Here is a 19,121-nt window from a genome sequence, read left to right on the forward strand (position 1 = left end):
ACACGTGGAGATCTGGGGGGAACAAAGCAAACATGAAATAACGCAATGGACTAGATTAGTGCTGGTCTTGATAGGATGAGACAGGCTCCTCCAACTGTGACAGGAGTCCAGGCTACCACTAACCAGGTCCAATGAGCGTATCATGGACAGGTTACAGAGAAATGCTTGTAATACAGAAAAATGATGAAATTTATACTGGGCTGCTCATTTGGTTCGCTGAACTGTTATCTCAGCCACCCGAACAACCTTGAGTTTAACCTGAACGGCAAGAACAGGGAGAGTATTCTACAAACACTAAACCTTGGCATCCTGCTTGGAAGACTCAATCCTGTCCTCCTTCAGGAACTATCCCCACCCTGTAAAGAGTGCAGAGCCTCCAAAACCAATTGCCTGCTTATTTCACAGCATTCATCACTCACTTAAAAAACCCCAAAACTCCTAGTGGATTTAATGTTTAGTTTTGAGATCAAGACAAAGACACTTTTGTGAAGCCCTCTACAATTACTTTATTTAAAAGATTCTAGAGAATTTGACAATCACCAGAAACTGCTTTTGGACAGATTTACAGGTCTTCAATAGGTTTGTGTGGCCAGTATGGATATTTCTCCTTGTCCAATTTGGTTTCAGGGAAGACCTCATTCAAGTCCTCAAATGTCATCTGATCAAATGGAATCATGGTTCTGAACTTCTCAAGCTTGAAGTGGGAGGGGAGACCAGAAAATGTTAAAGTCAGATGTAAGCAAGCATTCAAATTAAACTAGATGTACAATTAGAAAATTAAAACAAGGTTTCATACCAAGCTGCCTTAAACATGAAATTCACAGGGTAGAACCCATCAAACTTACCTGTTTCTCATACTGGACAATACGGGATTTAGAGGCCTGCACATATTCAGCAGCACTCTTAGCCTGCAAGAGAGCAAAGGATTTGGTGAGCACATTAATCCTAGATTGTTTCCTGCAGTGAAGCTGTGACTCTCATCCCATTTCACTTTAGCCAGGGAAAGGGAGTCACCATTCTCGTCTTACCTCTTCCTTAAAGAGACACTGACTTTAAAATAGCATCTGCTTTAAATAAAACAGGTAAAAGTAATGTCAAGCCCTATACCTGCCCCTGATTCTCCTTGCCATTTTTGTGGGTTTACAATAACTGTTTGTTTTCTAATACAAGTTCTCTGTCCCCTGTTGCTATGTGAGATATAAGAGGGAAATTGACTAAGTGCATAGTCAATTTAATCATTTCCCCAAAGTACTTTCAAAAGCACAAAAGAAACTGAAGAAATAGATTGTTTTTTTACTACAACAGAAAGTAAGTTAGTTATTAGTAGGTGTTATTTGTAACACCTACTAAGTAATTTTCTAGACAAGTGATTTTGCCCCCCAAAGCCTGCAAAGATGGAGAGAGGTTTGAAGTTACCATTCTTTGTTGCACTGATCGGTTAGGACGTAGATTCAAACACTTTTTAAAGGGATTGCAGTGAGAATCTGAAGTCAGGTAAACTCCCAAAGCCATAGGCTTCAGCCTTTGCTGCTAAGAGTTAAAAAAATTAATATAAGCCACTTTGTTCAAACTTGTTTTGAACAGCGGGTTTACAAGACTAGTGATCTAGAAGTTTTTAAGCAAACACATTCTGTAACAGAGGAAGCCACAAGGAGCTCGAGGCTGACAAATTCTCTGCCAAAAGACAACATCAATGACCTGAGTACAACCCCTGGAGTTTGTTACACCCACCCTCCTCTTTCAGACAGAGGAGGAACCCACAGAATTGAAGTGACACTGTGCAATGCTCCATCTTGACCCCTGCAGTCTCCAAGAACTCCAACTGCACATTAAAAAGGAGTCAGGCCTATTTTATGCAACTTAGGTGCATCCTTTGGGCTGCTGACAAGATGCCAATATGCTCCTCAGTTGATCAGAGTTTGGCTGCCTTTGTCTTACACTAATTTCAAGTTTATTATACCAGAAGAGCAAGCTCAACTGCAATCCAGTTCCAGACTCTAAATCCCCAAGTGTGGCCATGTATAGGTAGAGAGAACCTATTCATGCTCAAAAGATGCCTATATGCACAAACCCAGACTTGCAGCTCCTGTACCTCAGCACAACTATCCACCAGCACACTCCAAGTCAGAATTATTCTACACCACTACAAAGATTAAAGAGAAACCATGTGGCAGGGAAGAGTTTTTAAATACTTACAGCTTCCTGTTCCTGGGCATTTATCTTGTCTGTTTGTGTGTCCACAGGCTCAGGAACCTTTAGTGCACTGTACTGTAAATTCAAAAAATAAATTCTAAACATGTTGCCTCTCAATTCTATTAAAAGCTCTGCATGCTCCCAGAGCTAATATTTCCCCAGTAGCCAGACTAGTGCTCTTTGGTCTCCCCAAAAACACTCTCAGACCCTTCCAAGTGAACTGGCTTCCTGTAGTAGGTCACCAATCAACTCAACTTGATGCCAGCTTCACAAATAGCGTTAGCTGGCTCTCATATGTACATAACATACTCAGCACTGCACTGTCACTGTCGTCGTCTTGTACAGAGCCAAAACATGTTAATGCTTCCATACAGCACCAACAATCTAATGCCAAAGGGTTACTATCTTGTCCCACAAACCAAGTCAAGTTATACAGATGAAAAAGCAGCTCCCGAATTCCTCTAAAGGTCAGTGGGTCCTTGTGGACTGAGCACAGGACCAGGAGCGAAGAACTGCTACATTCTAATTCCAGCTCGGACACCAACCCCCTATGTGATTATTGATTATTTGCCCAATGCCCATTTATAAAAAAAGGTTAACATCCACTTCAAGGGATTATTGTTATTACCACACCACTTCGGGGTGTTAACAGTGCTTTTTACTTCCTGCCCTTCAGTGGCAAGGGTTGAAGGGATGTTTGAACCGTCTCTCCCCAGAGAGCACAGAGTTATTTCTCAAGCCATCACACGTGATTCAATAGTATTTGCAAAATTTTACTCCAGTAGGCTTCTGGACCAGGTCCTTGGCTACAGCCAAGGAGAACACAGCACAGCTCAGAATGTAATGGAGGTGTACAAAGGTGGCCCTTTTCACTCCTGATACTGGACCAGCTGCATGCAGGCAAGTATCAGAGCATACATCACACTGCTCTAAATTATGCAGACTACTAATAGGCTAATACAGCAGTTGGGAATCAGCAGAGAATAGGAAAGCTCTGACCATATACTCTTTCCTCTGGCCACTTCTACACCTACAGCCAGGAAAACCTATGCAGGCTGCAAGAGAAAAAGCATTAGCTTTATACCACTGGAGAATCCCCCTCCTCTAAAATGACCCTTCCTATTTTTAGTTATGCTAGCTTTTGGGCTGCTTTGTGCTAGCAGTGTAATGCAAAGCAGCTGCACACCACAGCACAGGATCTGGGCCAATACCACCTAATAATCTCACCTAGCAGCCTGCTAGAGGAAAAGTTCAGAGTTCTGTGTCTTGTACATCAGATATGAGCAGCCTCCACTTGGATTTCAAATCAGCAGCAACATCTAATTGAGGACGAGAATCTCACCTTCTTTTCAAACTCATCCACCATGCCAGCCTTAGCAACTGCAGTCTTGTAATAAACCCAATCAATAGCGGGGGGCTTCTCTGGCAAGGAGGTCAACCTGTACAGGTGGAGCAGAACAGCTGATAAAGAGTTCCACACCGAGCAACTCTGCAGTATCCATTGCCCAGCCCATCATCAGGCCCCAGGGTAGCAACTATGCTAATTTTAGTTGCCAATATTTTCAGACTCATCATTAACATGGAAAGGCAATAAAGCAGCCACACAAAATTCTACATGCCTACATTTGCTTCCCCCCCCACTTTGGTGGATTGGCAAGTACAATACTCTCAGTTTTTTCATCATGAGCAAGCAGGCAAGGAGAGTTTGTGAATGGGATGGTTAGTTTTCATTATAGTTTTGTAAGGCTGACAAAGGGTTTAAAACAAAAGATAATAAGCAATGGTATTTTAGCTGTATCTACACTACAGAGAAGGGCAGCAGGTTTGTAGAAATGTTGGTGGTGCCCAGAACGCCCAGAGCCTGCCCCCCGAAACTCTGCCCCCCCAGCTGCCTAAGGCTCTGGGAGGGAGTTTGGGGGCTGGAGAGGATGTGTGGGAACGGGGTGGGGGTGCAAGTTCTAGGATGGAGTTTGGGTGCTGGGTGCAGGCTCCGGGCTGGAATAGGGGGTGGGTGTGCAGGAGGGGGTGGGGGCTGCAGGCTCTGGGATGGAGTTTGGGGACAGGAAGGGGTGCGGAGGGAGGGGGCCCATAGAACTCGCCACCTAGCACTACAGAACCTGTGCTGGCACAACACTTCTGGCATAGCCCAGTGTAAACACAATGTACACAAACAAAAGAAGGGTTTTTTGCCAGCGTAGGAACCACCACCTCCCACAGCGATGCTAGCAATGCTGACAAAAGGCCTCTTCAGTCGGCATAGCTGTATCTACACTGAGGGTTTTGTCAGCCTAGCTATGTCATTGGGGGTGGTGTATTTTTCACATGCCTGAACGACACAGCAATGCAGGTATAAATTTTAAGTGTAGGCCAAAGTCTTAGCTGCCATGGCAAACAACATGTGCATCAAGCAATAGCAAATCTAATGTCCAATAGGATTCACTATTGTTTATTGCTGCCAAATCTTGCTAATCGAACACTTTTAAAAAGACTTTTTTGATCAGACCAAATGTAACCTCTCTCAGAACTCCCACTAACATTATAGTTACTGTAGCACTATGGAGAAGATCAAGAGCGAGCAGAATTTGGCTGTAAAAAAAAAAAAAAGGCAAGCTTTATCGTGAGGAATTAAGACTCATTTTAACATCCTTATGGCAGGCACACAGTTATGAGAATGCCACTTTACACACCGACTGCCAGTGCTGAATTGCTAATGCCACTGCCTTCTCACCAGAGCAACCTTTTCACACTGAAATATACTCACTTGGCTGAAAGTGCATCGCTGCGTGTTTTCAGGGCATTAAACATAGCTCTCTGATTGGGAGGCACTCTCTCTGCAAATGCCATCCAGTCAATCGCTTTCAGAGTAGCCCTGCGACCTGCCATTTTTGTGTTCTAGAAAAATAAAACAGCAGAGAAACTTAAATTTTAAGAGGAATTCTGAAGAACAGGCAAGTTTATTTTTATCAATGTAAAAGTCTGGGTATTTCATCAACTGAAACTTCACTTCAGCTATCTCTTTGCTGCAATTGCACTCATTCTATTAACTAGCCCACCAAGAGTAATGCTTATAATAACACTTCACATTCCTTATGTTGCTGAGAAGAGGGAAGCACTTTACAAGCAATAACTGAGCACCACAGTACTTTGCTTAGTTAGATAAGATATATAGAGTTCATTTCAACAGGACTCAAATGCATTCATCCCCAGAGCGGAACAGGGCAGCACCCAGCAATGCTATCAAACTGTTTAAGACGAAGTAAAGGCTGCTCCACCCAGTTACTGGAATGATAACAACCCATGTGTGGTTACTTAGCCACAGAGTCAGGCTCCAGACATCACCCTGCTCTTGCTATGGGAACTTGGATTGTTCCTGATCCCTACATTGATTTAACAGAATTATCATACAGATCAAGGGCTGGAAGGGGCCACGACAGACCACCAAGTCCAGCCCCACGAAGTCACCTCTAACGCCAAGCTGGGACGTCATCGGAGGTTTGACTCGGGGGAGAAACTGCTCCTCGACTCACCCCTCCCCCCAGGCACGCGTCCCCCATAACCCGGCATAGCACGGGGGAGGTGACGGGATGCGAGCGCCCGCTGCGAGGAGGAGCATGCCGCCCCCACCGCTAGCGGACCATAGGGATCCCCGCCCGCCTCGCCTCGCCTCGCCTCACCACTCCACTCCCCTCCCCACCCCACCCCACCCCAGGCAAGGCCAGCTGGAGACATCGCCGTGCTGGGCAGAGCCCGCCCGCGCCGGGGTCTCCGTCCCAACCCAAACCACCCAGGTTGGTCTCACCTTCAGCGACCGCGACCCCCACCACCCTCCTGCTAAGCAACCTCCGGAAACCCAGTCCGACACCAACCAATCATAGCCCAGTGGCCCCGGAAGGACTCACCCGCACTCTCCTCCCACCCCGCCTTAGACAACCCGGAAATGATTCTCAACGGCTCTTTCAACACCAATGCAATTTAAAAAATTCTTCCCCTCCTGTTTACTCTTCATTTCAACCGCCAGCCTCCAAAATTCCGAGTTTTCCAGGGGCATGTCCCCCATTCACTTCCGGTTGCTCCGGAAGTAATATTCCACTGTTCCTCATAGGTTGCCCAGTATATTGTATTCCTGTGTTTTTCTTTATCGCCTTGCGCCTGGGGAGTCCCCCCTTAGCAGAGAATAGCCGTTGGTTTACGTGCGACGCGTGAGGAATTTGGTGTGACTCGGAGGCCGCTGGTGACCCGGAAGTCAAGTCCGGCTCTTCCTGGGAGGGGGAGGGGGAGAGGGAGAGGGGCAGTTGTGAGGGGAGCGATGGCTGCCGGGTGCCGGACCCAACTCTCCCCCCAGCGCTGAGCGAGGGTGGCCGCCCTCGCCTGGGACTTCCCAGGAAGTCACGGTCCAGGATGGCAGAGCTGATGGCGGCGGGGGATGGGCCGGCCCAGGGCCGTACGCCCAGCCCGGTGCTGGGGGGCATCCCGGTTCCTCCCGGGCCGCCGAGCCCTCGCCTCACCGGGCCTGCCTGTTCCGCAGGGGGGCTGTCCCCGCGTAGCTCCGAGCCGCCCGTCCCGGACAAGCCTGGGTCCGGCTCCAAGTGGGTCCGGCTCAATGTGGGCGGCACATACTTCGTGAGCACCCGGCAGACCCTGTGTCGGGAGCCCAAGTCCTTCCTGTGCCGCCTCTGCTGCCAGGACGGGCCCGAGCTGAGCTCGGACAAGGTGAGGGGCTGCGCGGGGCGGGCAACGGGCGCCGTAGAAACCCCCGACACCGTGCAAACTCCTATGGAGACCACGCTCCCCATCGCACCCTCATGGAAGCTTCATCCCTCCCCCGAACCGACTCACCTGCCCCCCGCTAGAGATCCAGACCGGTCCGTGCCTCCCCTTCCGCCAGGAAATAGCAGGACAAAACCACATACATACATACAAAACCACACTTAACCCGTTTGAGCCATACCCACCAGCACGTCCAAATAGTGGGTGGCAGCGTCTCCCTACAGCCTCTAACGCCCCTTCCATTCACAGCAGGCTCCTCTCACGCACACACACCAGTCTAGGCTTTGTGCTACTTCTGCTGGTGGGAGGGGACCTAGCTCTGATCAGACAGTTTGAGGGGGTTGAAGCTGTGGGCATTTATTCACCCAGCATAAACACCAACCGTAGCCCTCTCATCCAGATCATCTGCTGTGAGCATAAATCTTTCCTCTGCTACATCTGCTGTCATAAAAGGAGATAGACATAGACACAACCTATTACTGTCCCCTGTACTATTCCACTGCAGCTATACCCACATCACAAAGCTAACTACCAGCTTTTTTTCCCACACCCTTGTATATTCAGCACAGATAAGTGTATCACATGCCCCCAAATCCTTTAGGCTGCACCTAAATAATGACTTATTTACGAGGACTAATGAGTTTAGGTAAGTCCTCATCGATTATAAAACACTTGTCTGTTCTCTGGATCAAGTATTTAGTAACTTTTCTCAGCCTAGGAATATATTTGTCATTTCTCCTTTTCTTTATATTCATCTGTGGTTTGCTTTATTACTTACTAAGTGTATTATATATCTATTTACTTTGGTCTGCGGCTTTGAAAACTCAGATTTCAACCTCCCACCCCTGCTGGGAATTTCACAAATAATTCACAAATTTCATTATGTTGGGAACCGCAATCTTTATTTTCTATCATATTCTTTATATAATTCTCACAAAACACTTTAGAGAGAGATTAGATACAGAATTAAAAAACGCTCCTTCCTCCCAACTACAAGTTTAATCAGGAGTTAAAATTCCTGCCTGTCAAATAATCTGTTTATTAATTGTTATATTTATTATAATTATTATTATAATAGCTCCCATTACCTTAGTATCTCAGTACAGAGTAAGAAGGTTAAATTTGTTAGTCTCTAAGATGCCACAAGTACTCCTTTTCTTTTTGAGAGTAAGAAGGGGCTTTGGGGGTGGGGGGACACACATTTATTCTGCTGTAAAGCAGACTGCCCCAATCTCAGTAGCACCTAATTTGCTCAATGAACAAAATAAGATGAACCAGTCTGTGGTGTTTAAAAACAGGACTGTGCCCTACTTGTAACGATCATGAATGCTTGCTGCATCAAAGTGTATTTCAAAAAGGTCTGTGCTGTTATTGTGTGTCAACACGTTAAGCTTGGTTCAAGAAATGTTTTCTTTCACCTGTTAATTGTTGATAATTTTATAATGTTGTGCACTGGGAAAGGCCCAACATAGATCTAACTTATTATTGCAATGTTGATTTTAAGAAGTGGAAAAATGAGGAGATGCTCGAAGTGTCTGTTGCATAGTTTAGAAATCAACGTGTCCAGAGGAGATGCAAACCATTAATAATTTTCAGTGAAGCCTGGGTTGTATGTGTCTTTTTTTTCTTTAATTTCCTCAGAAACATTGTTTTGTTTTCTGATTGAACAAGTCACAGAAACAAAAAGCAGACTGACATAAAAAGACTGCAGTTTTTGTAGGAGCAATAACATTTGTCCCTGTTGTCACAGTGCTGTGTAAGTGCTAATCTGACCTATATTTTTATTTATTTTGACTTACAGGAAAAAACATTTGTCCTTTAAGGTGCCTAGGTTTCATGCCTGCTGCATGGATCCAGTTATAGGATTTGGGGCTTGGTACATAAACGGTCAAATATTTTTAAAATTTCAATATCAATAAATATTGGAACCACCAAGACAAACATGTTACCTTATTATAACCCTCCCCCGAATCCTACTAATTGTTTATTGCTGTCTGTTATCACATTATGTCTAATTATTGGGCCCACTCCAGCAAATATTCATAAGAGTAGTCCCCATTGCCTCCCTTGAGATAGTTTGCAAGATTATGTTCTAAAGTTGTAATATATTCAGGTCACGGACTATCTTATTTGTCTGTAAAGGACAGTAGAAATAAATAATATTTCTAAACCTCATCAGTAGCATTTGGTGCTTTAGGAGAAGATATTTGTGCCAGTAGTCGCATCTAAGAGATTAATTGGTACATACAGACATGCTGAATCCAGCATGGTATGTAAAGATAGAGATTTGAAATAAAGATTAACAAGGACTGTCTATGAAAATATGATTTAGAGAGAGAAATGAGTAAAATGTTAAATCTGTATCTTGAGTGATAAGCTGAGATTTGGACTGTGTTCAAGGAAGTTTTGTTCAAAAGATATATTTTATGGAACAAGAGCCATTTCAGAGTAGTTGAATTTTAGAGCTGATTGCCTGATTCCCAAAGCATCCTTTGGCCTTGGTGTAATTTTCAGATAAATGAAAAGGCATTTAGGAGTTTGGTATTTACATATAAACAGAAGGTTATTTAAAAAAAAATTGGAGTTGCCTCTTTTTACATGAAAGAAAACCCCATTCCTGTGATCAGGATGATCTATTTCATGCTATTGCTCCCACACACCAACTTCTCTGGTTCACTTTAACAGGTACTCATGCTGGATCAGAAGTTGCAGAAAGAAGATTAGTATAGACAGGCTCACTTGCCATACTGTACATTCAGACCTTCCCCACCCTGAACACTACTCAATATTGCAAACATGGGCCTGTCTACACTACAGACATTTTGCAAAGTTTTCTCATCATTGTTAATACCAATACAGCTTCAGGGGGTTAGTAATTTTAGGAGTCCCAGTGTAGGGGGGCATCTAGCTTGACTCCCATGTGTGTTTCACAGGATGAGACCGGGGCATATCTCATCGACAGGGATCCCACTTATTTTGGTCCGATCCTGAACTACCTCCGACATGGAAAACTCATAATAAACAAGGAATTGGCAGAAGAAGGTAAGAAAATTTATTGCAGAGCGAACAACTGTAAATGCCCCATTGGCATTGTTTGACTTGCCAGTCATTGCCTAGAGCTAGTCTGGGTGTGGAGGCTTCCTAATACATTTAACATGGTGCCTTGTGCGAAAGCTCCATTTTGCAATAATACTGTGTTTTCTTTTAGATTCCCACTAAGACGCTCATGAATAAGATGAAGCCAATATATACTGGAAGCAGAGACCTCTAGATCGTACTGCAGGCTATCCTTGCTATGCTTAACTCATTGGCTTTGCACAGCAAATTGTACTTTTTGAGAAAGAGGAGACATTCTCTAAGAATGATCTCTCCTGTTCTCTCTTTTCAAAAACTGCAGTCCTGTGTGTCCAGAGACATTAAAGGGCTTTTTGTAATATGCTGAGATAATGAAACAGATTGATTTGAGATGGCTAAACCTATTTTGCCAAAAGCCTCCAATAAAAGAGCAGTATTTCCCTATTACAGGCTGGTGGATTTCTATAATCCTAGAGAAGGGGGAGTATGCTTCTGTTAGATAGCATATGCTTTCACATAAGGAGGCTATAACCATCTGAGTACAGCATTTTCTTCCAGACTTCGATCAATACCACTATCTATTCTGCATCCATTTATTGTACCACATGCAAGCTAGATTGCAAATATAAAGTTAACTACAAATCGACACCATGCACCGCATCCTTTTGATAAAATTGTCCTTATTCTGTTGATTAACAGAATTCCTTCTTCTGCTTTGGATTTTTGTAGGGGTACTGGAAGAAGCAGAGTTTTACAATATTGCATCCTTGGTGCGTCTGGTGAAGGAGCGGATACGGGACAATGAAAACAGAACCTCTCAAGTAATGCATGTTAAAACTTAAGTAGAAAAACTCAGTCATCATGATTCAGTCATTTATAAGGGTGTGACAGAGGGACAATGCACTGCAGGGCGAGACATATGGCAGCAGACTTGGTGTTTAGTCTCTCAAGTAGTTGTGTGTCCCTACTTTCTGATGGACCCAACATATCATCGAGAGCGCGCATCCTTCATGGCTACTGGCACAGGCTCTCAAATCTACTCCGCAATATTTGCAGGTAGAGGTCAGGAACAATTGAATAGAAGGGGGCTGGAAATAGGGTCAGTTGAAAAAAGGCATGAAAATGAGGACTCAAAGGCAATAGATGGGACTTTGGGATCCAAAAAGCAGAATAGCTACGTGACCTACTAGAAGATCTTATGAGTATGTGGGCCACGCATCCCATTTAGAGAATGGGAGTTGCTTTAATATGTTTTATTAAATTGGCAGTTAATAAAAGTGCAGTGATACTATTTTGGCAGAAAATGTTAAGTTGCATAAACAGTTTGTGTGAGTGCCTAGTGTAGTCTATCTCCCTTTCCTTGGTATGGGACGTTACTGAATTGGGGGTGGCTCTTTCCCTAAAGCCAACCCTAAGAAAGGAAACTTGGGTGATTTTCTCTCCCATTATATTTACAAAATGAGCTCTATGGGTATGCTTTTCTTGTCCTTCCCAGACAATTTTAATATTTCCATCAAATATAAGCCTTTTCAGAACAGCATCTTCTCTCAGCATTTCTTTATTCCAATTCTTTTTGCTGCTGAACTGTTATTTTTAATTTGTAGACTCAATACTAGAAGAGTAAAATTTTCAAAACATACCTGGAGGATTTGGGCTCCTATCATTTACATGCTTTTGACAATGTCACCTCAAAATCCTCACTACCCTCAGCAGGAAAAAAAATTCAGCTATATAATGTAGACTAGCTTGGGAAAGTCTGTGCAACTCACTCTTCCTCTTCTGATCTCTTTTGTGCCTTGAGGATTATAATAGGTTTCCCTACAAGACGACGCTAAAGCCTCAGCTGTATTTGTTTGAAAGCAAACACAGCTAAGCCAACTCCCTCTCCTGATTTTAAAATTCCTGCTTTTTGTTTTTTTTCCCCCCCTTGGTGCTTTAGGGACCTGTGAAACATGTGTACAGAGTTCTGCAGTGCCAAGAAGAAGAGCTTACACAGATGGTGTCCACTATGTCTGATGGATGGAAATTTGAACAGGTACTGTTGCTAATGATTGCCATTCCTATGTCCAAAGAAAAGGATCCCCATGTGGGAACAGCATATGGAATGAGTTTAGATTTCTGTTTAAGTACCCCTCTTATGACTCCTCCCTGTTGGGGGCGGGGAGTCTGTATCCAGGATCAGTCCACCTTATATGGAATAACTGGTAGGGGAACAACAGTAGCTTACTGAACCCAGAACAGGAAATAATGTTTCCTTGAGATCTATTGTATCCTTGTCAGACTCTTGAGAAATTCTTCTCTCCTCCCACTTTTCCTGGCCCCACTGTGGAGCTTTTATCCAAGGAGAATAATGGGATCCAGGAGAAGTGAAAACTACTTTCTTCAGAGCCCACCAGCACAACCCCTTCACAGAGAAGTGTTGAGTGACATGAGAAATACCTTTCCCTGCAAATGCAAAACATGCTGCATTTACAACACAACAAGTTTGCTGGCCATGTTTCAAGGGAGTTGCCGAGGGCATAAATCAGCCCCAACTTTGGTATCAGGAATCACAAACAGTTCTCTTGTGTGGATGTACAAAGGACTTAAGCCACCAAGCTAGTCTATATATCATGACAGTTCCTGAACTGTAGCCAAGATAGATCTGCAACATCGGCTTGCAATGAAATATGACGACACCAAATGGCTCATAGGGCTAATAGGATACAGCCTTCACTTCTAGATCTGTTCAAATCCTGCCCAGTTTAATAGTGACCAAAAGCTGTAACTGGTCATTGCACAGCTAGCTGACTGTGAAATGTGATGGTCCAGTGTCCATTTTCCAGTGGACAAGCATCCATATCACATTTGGCACTATTTACTCTTTGTTAGCGGTCTTAACACAGACGCCAAGGATTGACTCGGGTGAGGAATTCAATTCCCCTGTCATCCCTTGACAGGTTCTCTCTATGGCTATATCTACACTATGAGCTAGGGCTGTGATTCCTCTGCTTATGTACACATACTCCACTAGCTCAATGAGAGCTAGGGCGAGTATAAATAGCAGTGTAGCTGAGGTAGGACAGATAGCAGCTATATATCTTTCCTAGTTAACATGGATTCTATGTATCCACAGTGATTTGTGGTCTGAAGTGCAGCTGTTTAAGTTCATTATAGTTTAGACAATCAAGTGGTAAAATACATAGGGAAAACACAATCCACTGACATCCTAAAACCAAGTCTTTTGTCCTCAGTAGTGAATCAATGCCACCATTCATTGTACAAGCCATTTCCATTATTATAGCTTGGCTAATCCTCCTTCAGACCCGCAGAATAACGAATATGATTATTATATTAAGGGGACAGTGATCCGCATCTATCCCTTGTTATAAGTGTGAGGTTCTCTTTTCTAAAATCCTTTGTGCAGAACTAGTGTATCCATTAAAATACACATAAGATTCATACTGTTTTTCTTCAGGATGTGAAATCCAAGGCTGGTCTGAAGAGCAGGGCTGAGAAATACAAATTACTGCTATGCGGTTTACTCCAGGCTGTCACTTTAATGTAATAATTATGAAGGAATTGTGCTGGTTTGCCAGGTATCCTTTAGTTGTTGGAATATGCTGTTTTACCTTTGTGACAAATAAATTGCCTGTCCTGTGTTTCTGCATCAAAAAGTCAGAAGCTGTATTCCTAGAATTTCGTTAAATAGGTGTATTGTCTGAACGGAGTGACTCCTTCTGGAGAGCCTACGTTGCCTGGCATATCCATTCTCTGAAGTATTTGGCTAAGGGTTTGTATTGCAAAGTGTGATCAATATTTTCACTTTTTTCATGAATTGGAAAATTGATCACAGCTTTCCAAGTTATCTTTTCATGGAATTTTCTCCGAGTTCAGCCACCACCAGGGGGCTCTGTAGCACTTCCAGTCATGGACCAAGAATATACATACAATTTGACGGGAAAGCTTATTACACAAGTTCATACCCCAGAAATTTGTCCTGTTGAAACTTTAGTTCTGACTGGGTTCAACCAGCCACTCACAAGGTGATAACAAGGACAAAGCAAAATCCATTGGCTATTGCTGCATTAATCCTTACATCCTCTCTCAGTTATTTTCCTGTTCTTCAGTTAATCAGCATTGGATCGTCCTATAACTATGGAAACGAGGACCAGGCAGAATTCCTCTGTGTCGTCTCAAGGGAGCTCAATAATTCTACCAATGGCATTGTCATCGAACCTAGTGAGAAGGCAAAGGTGAGGAGCCTAGTTAAGAGAGTTGTCTTTAAATGCCCCTGTACACAGAAAAAAAAAATTCCTCTGCTCTAATGATGCCATGAGGTTGATAATAGTAATTCATTGCACACACTTATTCTCTTCCACTTTTCCCTCCGCCCCCACATCCTCCAGTGAGATTTGCAGTTTTACTAGAGGACGTTACAGCAAATCTATCCAGATCCAAAGCTCTTTGTACATTTCACCTTGAGCCATAGATATATGGGAAAAAGGGATGAACTTTGGTTTTTTTAAAATGTGTAAAAAGGAGGGAAGAAAGAGTTAGCACGACTAGGAAGACTGAAGCAGATCACATTTCCTAGCGGACAGCCATTGCAGGAAGTGGAGGTTGTTTGTTTGTTTTACTTTGATCAACCTTTGATCAGGATCTTAAAAATATGAAACTATCCTTCTGAACTTCCTGCATGCAACTGACCCGTCTCTAGAAGAGGCTTTATCATCTCTTATCTCCAGTTTCTCTAAAAGTTCTGTGGGAGGCTCAAAGGGTATAGTGGTCTTGAGTACAGACCTTAGAACTAGTGACTCCATTCTGAGCTCTGCCATACATGCTCTGTGGCAGGTCATTTAAAATCTGTGCCTCTGTTTTCCCAGCTGTAAAATGGTTATAATGCTTACCTCACAGAGGTGACTAGGATTAGAGTCTTAACATTTGTGCAGTACAATATATACTTTTTAAAAATCCTTCTACAGTTCATGCTGTTGAATTTGAGTGGGTGAGGTATCTGGGTAGAAAAATTGAAAGAATTGCGTTGTGGACCAAGACTATGCATCTTTAAACATGCACAGATCACACAGCCTCAAACAATACAAGATTTTGTCAAGGTGCAGCAGAATTTTATGCCTTGCTGTGACCAAAAGCCAAGTGTTTTTATCACAGGCCTGTCTTTTCCAAGGAAATCAGTCATTCATAAAAGTTATGTAAAAACCAGCAGCCACTCTGGATGATCTTTGTACATTCCCCTCTTCCATCAATTTTTCCTTCCCCTATTGACACAAACAGCATTTTTCAAAACATGAGAACTAATATCCAAATTTGTCCAAGTTCAACCCTTATTACATCGGTCCTTCTCTTTTCAGATTCTTCAGGAGAGAGGATCCCGGATGTGATCCACATGTCTGATTCTGTTATACTCCAAGATGTCAAAAGGGCAATCTAGCTGGGCAGAGCGTTTCTTCGCAGTTCAGCCTTGCTCTTGTACAGTAACCAAGCTAACGCAAAGCAAAGCTGAGCCTGTCCTGCCAACAGAGAATAATTCTGGTCAAAACCAAAGGCTTCCCCCTAATCCCAGGAAACAAAGGAAAGAAGAGACTCTTCCAGTTGGATAGTCCCTTTTTCAAATGTTTGTTTTTGTTTTCTTGGCCGGCGCTGTATTGAATTTTTCCAACAATGGCTGGGCCGGATTCCCAGTCAGAGCCTTTGGGAGGGTTGCTCAGGTCCATGAACCCGTGTAGTCCGCCCAATCTCCCGTGGGGTGGAGTGGGTGAAAGAGGATTTGTATTAGAGCTGTGCCATTTTGTGCACCCAGGTTTATCAAGTAGAAAACTTGGAGATATCCTGCAGCGTTCCTCCCCACCAGTTGGCCCCACACACAAATCAGGTGAAAAGGGTTTAGAAGTGAGGGACAAAAACAAGAACTTCTGTCTTTTTTTTATACTGAAACTTTTTTCATTCTTGCTTTGTATTTGTTACTTGTCAGGTTCCTGAGAGCTGAGTTAGATACAAAATAAGCCTAGCGGGGAGAGGAATTGTGTTTCTGTCTAATGTGGGCCTTGGGAGGGGTTTACTGCTAGCACTATTATATATGGGATCTTGGCATATCCCAAAGCCCAGTGCTCTTCGTGCATATTTAAAAATCTACATTGGCCCATGCTAGTGACACAGTAAATGGTTCTGTCCTTTATTCTCTCCAGGTTGGATGAGAGTGGTGACAGGGATCCTGTCCCACTTCCCCTCCAGTCCCTTGCCACAGCTCTATCTTAGCCTGGCATGATGTTATTACTTGATTTACCCAGGTTAGGGACTTGTTGCTGCCACGTTCAGCTTTGCCTTGTTTGTCTCCAGCAGCATGGACTCCCTTGATCTCCTGCTGTCTTCTCCCAGCAGGAGGAGTTAGGGGAGGCTTTATTTTGTACTGTAGCAAGCAGATAGGTTTGTTTTAAATCCAGACAGTTTGGGGAGGAGAGCCCCTATTTACATATGGCGATTCCACATCTGTAGCCCGCTCAGTTTTCCACCTTCAGTAGGTCAGCCCAAAGTACTAAGGGGCATTGCAGAGACTTGGGGGGGCTTGGTGAAAGTTGCCAAAGTGTTGTAATGTTTCTTGTCCAAAGTGACGTGTCGACTTTTGTGACTTTTTTTGGAATGCCTTGAATGGACGTGCAAATGTTCGTTTGTGCCTCTCTCTAATTCTAATCTTAGCCAAACTGGACTCACTGGTCCCTTCAATGAATGGGTGCCATCCCTAAGCAGTGACATGTCCCTCCTATCTGGTAAATGGAATTTCGTAGGAGTTTGCTGCATGTTTTTCCCTTCGTCCTGGCTTTGTCCTTTGTAGCCCAGTGATCTGGCACCTGGGCTGTTGAGTAGAGTCCCAAACTGCTGTTGAACCAAAGTTCCAGGTACACTGGAATTCACTGGCATTGGCAAGGCCATCGTGGAAGTTCCTGGATTAGGCCCATGAGCACAGAATTCCTTGTTTGGATTGTTGCGTGTGGGATTCTCCCTGAAGGAATTGGGCTCACTGTGGTCTTGTCAGTGTTTTGTGCATAGGGAAGTTTCCCATCCTGTCGTCTTGTTGATTTGGGGCAGGGGGCAGCAAGCAGTGGCTTCTGAGGGTATGGTGACCTTTTCATGAACAAGGTGCAGGAAAGAAATTCAGAGGGATACCCCTCCATGCTCTCCAGTCCGGCTTTTCCCCACACTGCTGTCAGTGTACCTCCTCCAGTGGGGTCTTCACCTCTTTCTCAGGAAGGAGGGTTGATTATCTGTAGTACCTAGTCTTGGTAACAGACTGTGCCAAATGTCTTTGAACTCACATTGTGTCAGTTTTGGACTGTTGAAATTCAGTTGGTGTGGCACCATACTCAATAATCCAGCTCTCCTACTCCCCCATTTTCCCGGTCTGTCACGTGATGAAATGGTGTCAGTGTGATTGGACTGGATGCCTTGGCTGGGCCTAAACAACACTGTGATGTGTACATATAGCTCTTATCTATGGGTAGCTTGTAGCCCCAGCCTTTGTCAGTTTGTGGTCACAGCTGAGAAATAAAAAAAAATGCATTATGCAGTTTAGCAGCATAAAAGCCACATATCACACTAGCCTTCAGACCATCATCTATCTTCCTCCCCCCCATCCCCGAGGGAGAAGGGGAAGTTGGGAAAGTCAAGAAAGATCAGACTAATGATAGCACGAGTAACTTAGCTGCCCTGTCAGACACAGTCAATACAAGCCCAATTGACTTGCTGTTCAAGCTGGTGGGTACGAAGCTGTGCTAGGTTTGCTTGGAGGGTGATGTTTTATCCAGTACAGTGGGAGTTGACAGAATGATACCTCATTGCTTTTTTTTTTTTGGGGTCATCAAAAACACCATGCCTCATGAAGCCCATTTGAGGAGTGCCTGCTGTCAGAATAGCAGTTTGAAAAATATTACCGCCCTACCTTCTCCACACCAGAACAGCTCCAGTAAAACAAACCAGAAGAAGAACCTGGTAATTACAACAGGCCAAGGCCAGTTCAATGTGTCCTATATAAGTTGCAATGGACTGAACATTTCTGCCAGATACCTGGGGAACAGACTACAAAAGTTAAATCCTGTTCTCTCCCCAACTTCCCTCTCCAATGAGAATTGTTAGAGCTTGTCAGTGGATTTAATGCCCCACTGGAACCCAAATTGCCTTTTCTTCTTAAAATCCAATGGAATGAGTTATCTTGTAGAAAATGATTCCTGTCATTTGCATCCTCACTGGATCTCAAGTTCTTTGGTGATACAAAGGGACTGTTCTAGCCTCCTGGGAGGCTATGGACTCCTGTAGGTACAAGGACTTGCAGTCCATCTAGAGCAGGATGCTTTCCCAGATCACCAAGCTGGGAGTTTCTCCTCTTTACTGTCTGTGATAGGTCACCTTTAGCCCTATGAAAGTCTGAAGAACTGGTCTCGCTTGGTCTCCACATTCCAAACTAGTTGCATCACTGCACTGCTGGAGACAGGGCTTTTCATTCCAGTTCCTTTTGCTCAGTCGCAACTATCTCCTCAAACTAAAACTGGCCAGGGGTGGGGGGGGATCACATCGAATCACTCCTGTTGACCCTAGAGGGCAGTATATTATGGTGAGTGGGAGGGGGGAAGCAGTGGTAGGAGGTCTGATAGATAGCTGTGGGGTTTTGTATCTCTTGGGAAGGTTCACTTAAAGCATTAGCACTGGGAACGGATAGTGAGTTTTATCTAATTTCCCAGTGGCCTAAATCGTTCCATTATGGGGAGACTGGAATTAACCTTCTCTGAAAGTGTCTTTGTTTCTGCACATTTTTAAATCAATCTTCTCAGGGGTGACTGAGTGGTCCGAGGGGAAGTGGGGGGGGTTAGCCACAGGGGTGGGGGCACAGCTCCTCAGACCTCTGCAGCTTGGCCATGGGCTCCTCACCCTCAGGTTTTGCCTGCAAACCCAGAGGTTTTGTACAGTGTGTCACATGTCCGTGCCCTTTGCTACTGTTTCTCTTTGTTTATTAAATGTGTTTGAATAATGATTCAGATGCTGTGATTAATTTTTTTTTTCAATAAAGATTCTGAAATGGGTTGGAAGTTTGAACTAAT

The 19,121-nt window shown here is 44.0% G+C and overlaps 2 protein-coding genes across 3 annotated transcripts; one reads left to right on the forward strand and one right to left on the reverse strand.

The window, feature by feature from the left end:
- Positions 1-477: 477 nt before the first annotated feature.
- LOC141999020 (ATP synthase peripheral stalk subunit d, mitochondrial-like) lies at positions 478-6,096 on the reverse strand. 2 transcript variants are annotated; one of them, XM_074972093.1, is made up of 6 exons: positions 5,898-5,994; positions 4,955-5,085; positions 3,536-3,632; positions 2,197-2,268; positions 846-908; positions 478-694 (listed from the first exon to the last, which is right to left on the reverse strand). In XM_074972093.1, the coding sequence occupies exons 2-6, from the start codon at positions 5,074-5,076 to the stop codon at positions 563-565; spliced, it is 486 nt and encodes a 161-aa protein (XP_074828194.1). In that variant the 5' UTR covers positions 5,077-5,085; positions 5,898-5,994; the 3' UTR covers positions 478-562. The 2 variants fall into 2 exon arrangements, with proteins under 2 accessions (XP_074828194.1, XP_074828193.1); XM_074972092.1 differs by having other exon boundaries at positions 481-694; positions 5,993-6,096.
- Positions 6,097-6,463: 367 nt separating this feature from the next.
- KCTD2 (potassium channel tetramerization domain containing 2) lies at positions 6,464-18,859 on the forward strand. The gene is made up of 6 exons (XM_074972091.1): positions 6,464-6,903; positions 9,894-10,002; positions 10,765-10,856; positions 11,975-12,070; positions 14,145-14,270; positions 15,387-18,859. Exons 1-6 carry the CDS (start codon positions 6,592-6,594, stop codon positions 15,414-15,416), a joined length of 765 nt encoding a protein of 254 aa, XP_074828192.1. The 5' UTR covers positions 6,464-6,591; the 3' UTR covers positions 15,417-18,859.
- Positions 18,860-19,121: the final 262 nt, after the last annotated feature.

The sequence above is a fragment of the Natator depressus genome, chromosome 14 (assembly GCF_965152275.1).
Source record: "Natator depressus isolate rNatDep1 chromosome 14, rNatDep2.hap1, whole genome shotgun sequence".
NCBI classification, from domain to species: domain Eukaryota; kingdom Metazoa; phylum Chordata; order Testudines; family Cheloniidae; genus Natator; species Natator depressus.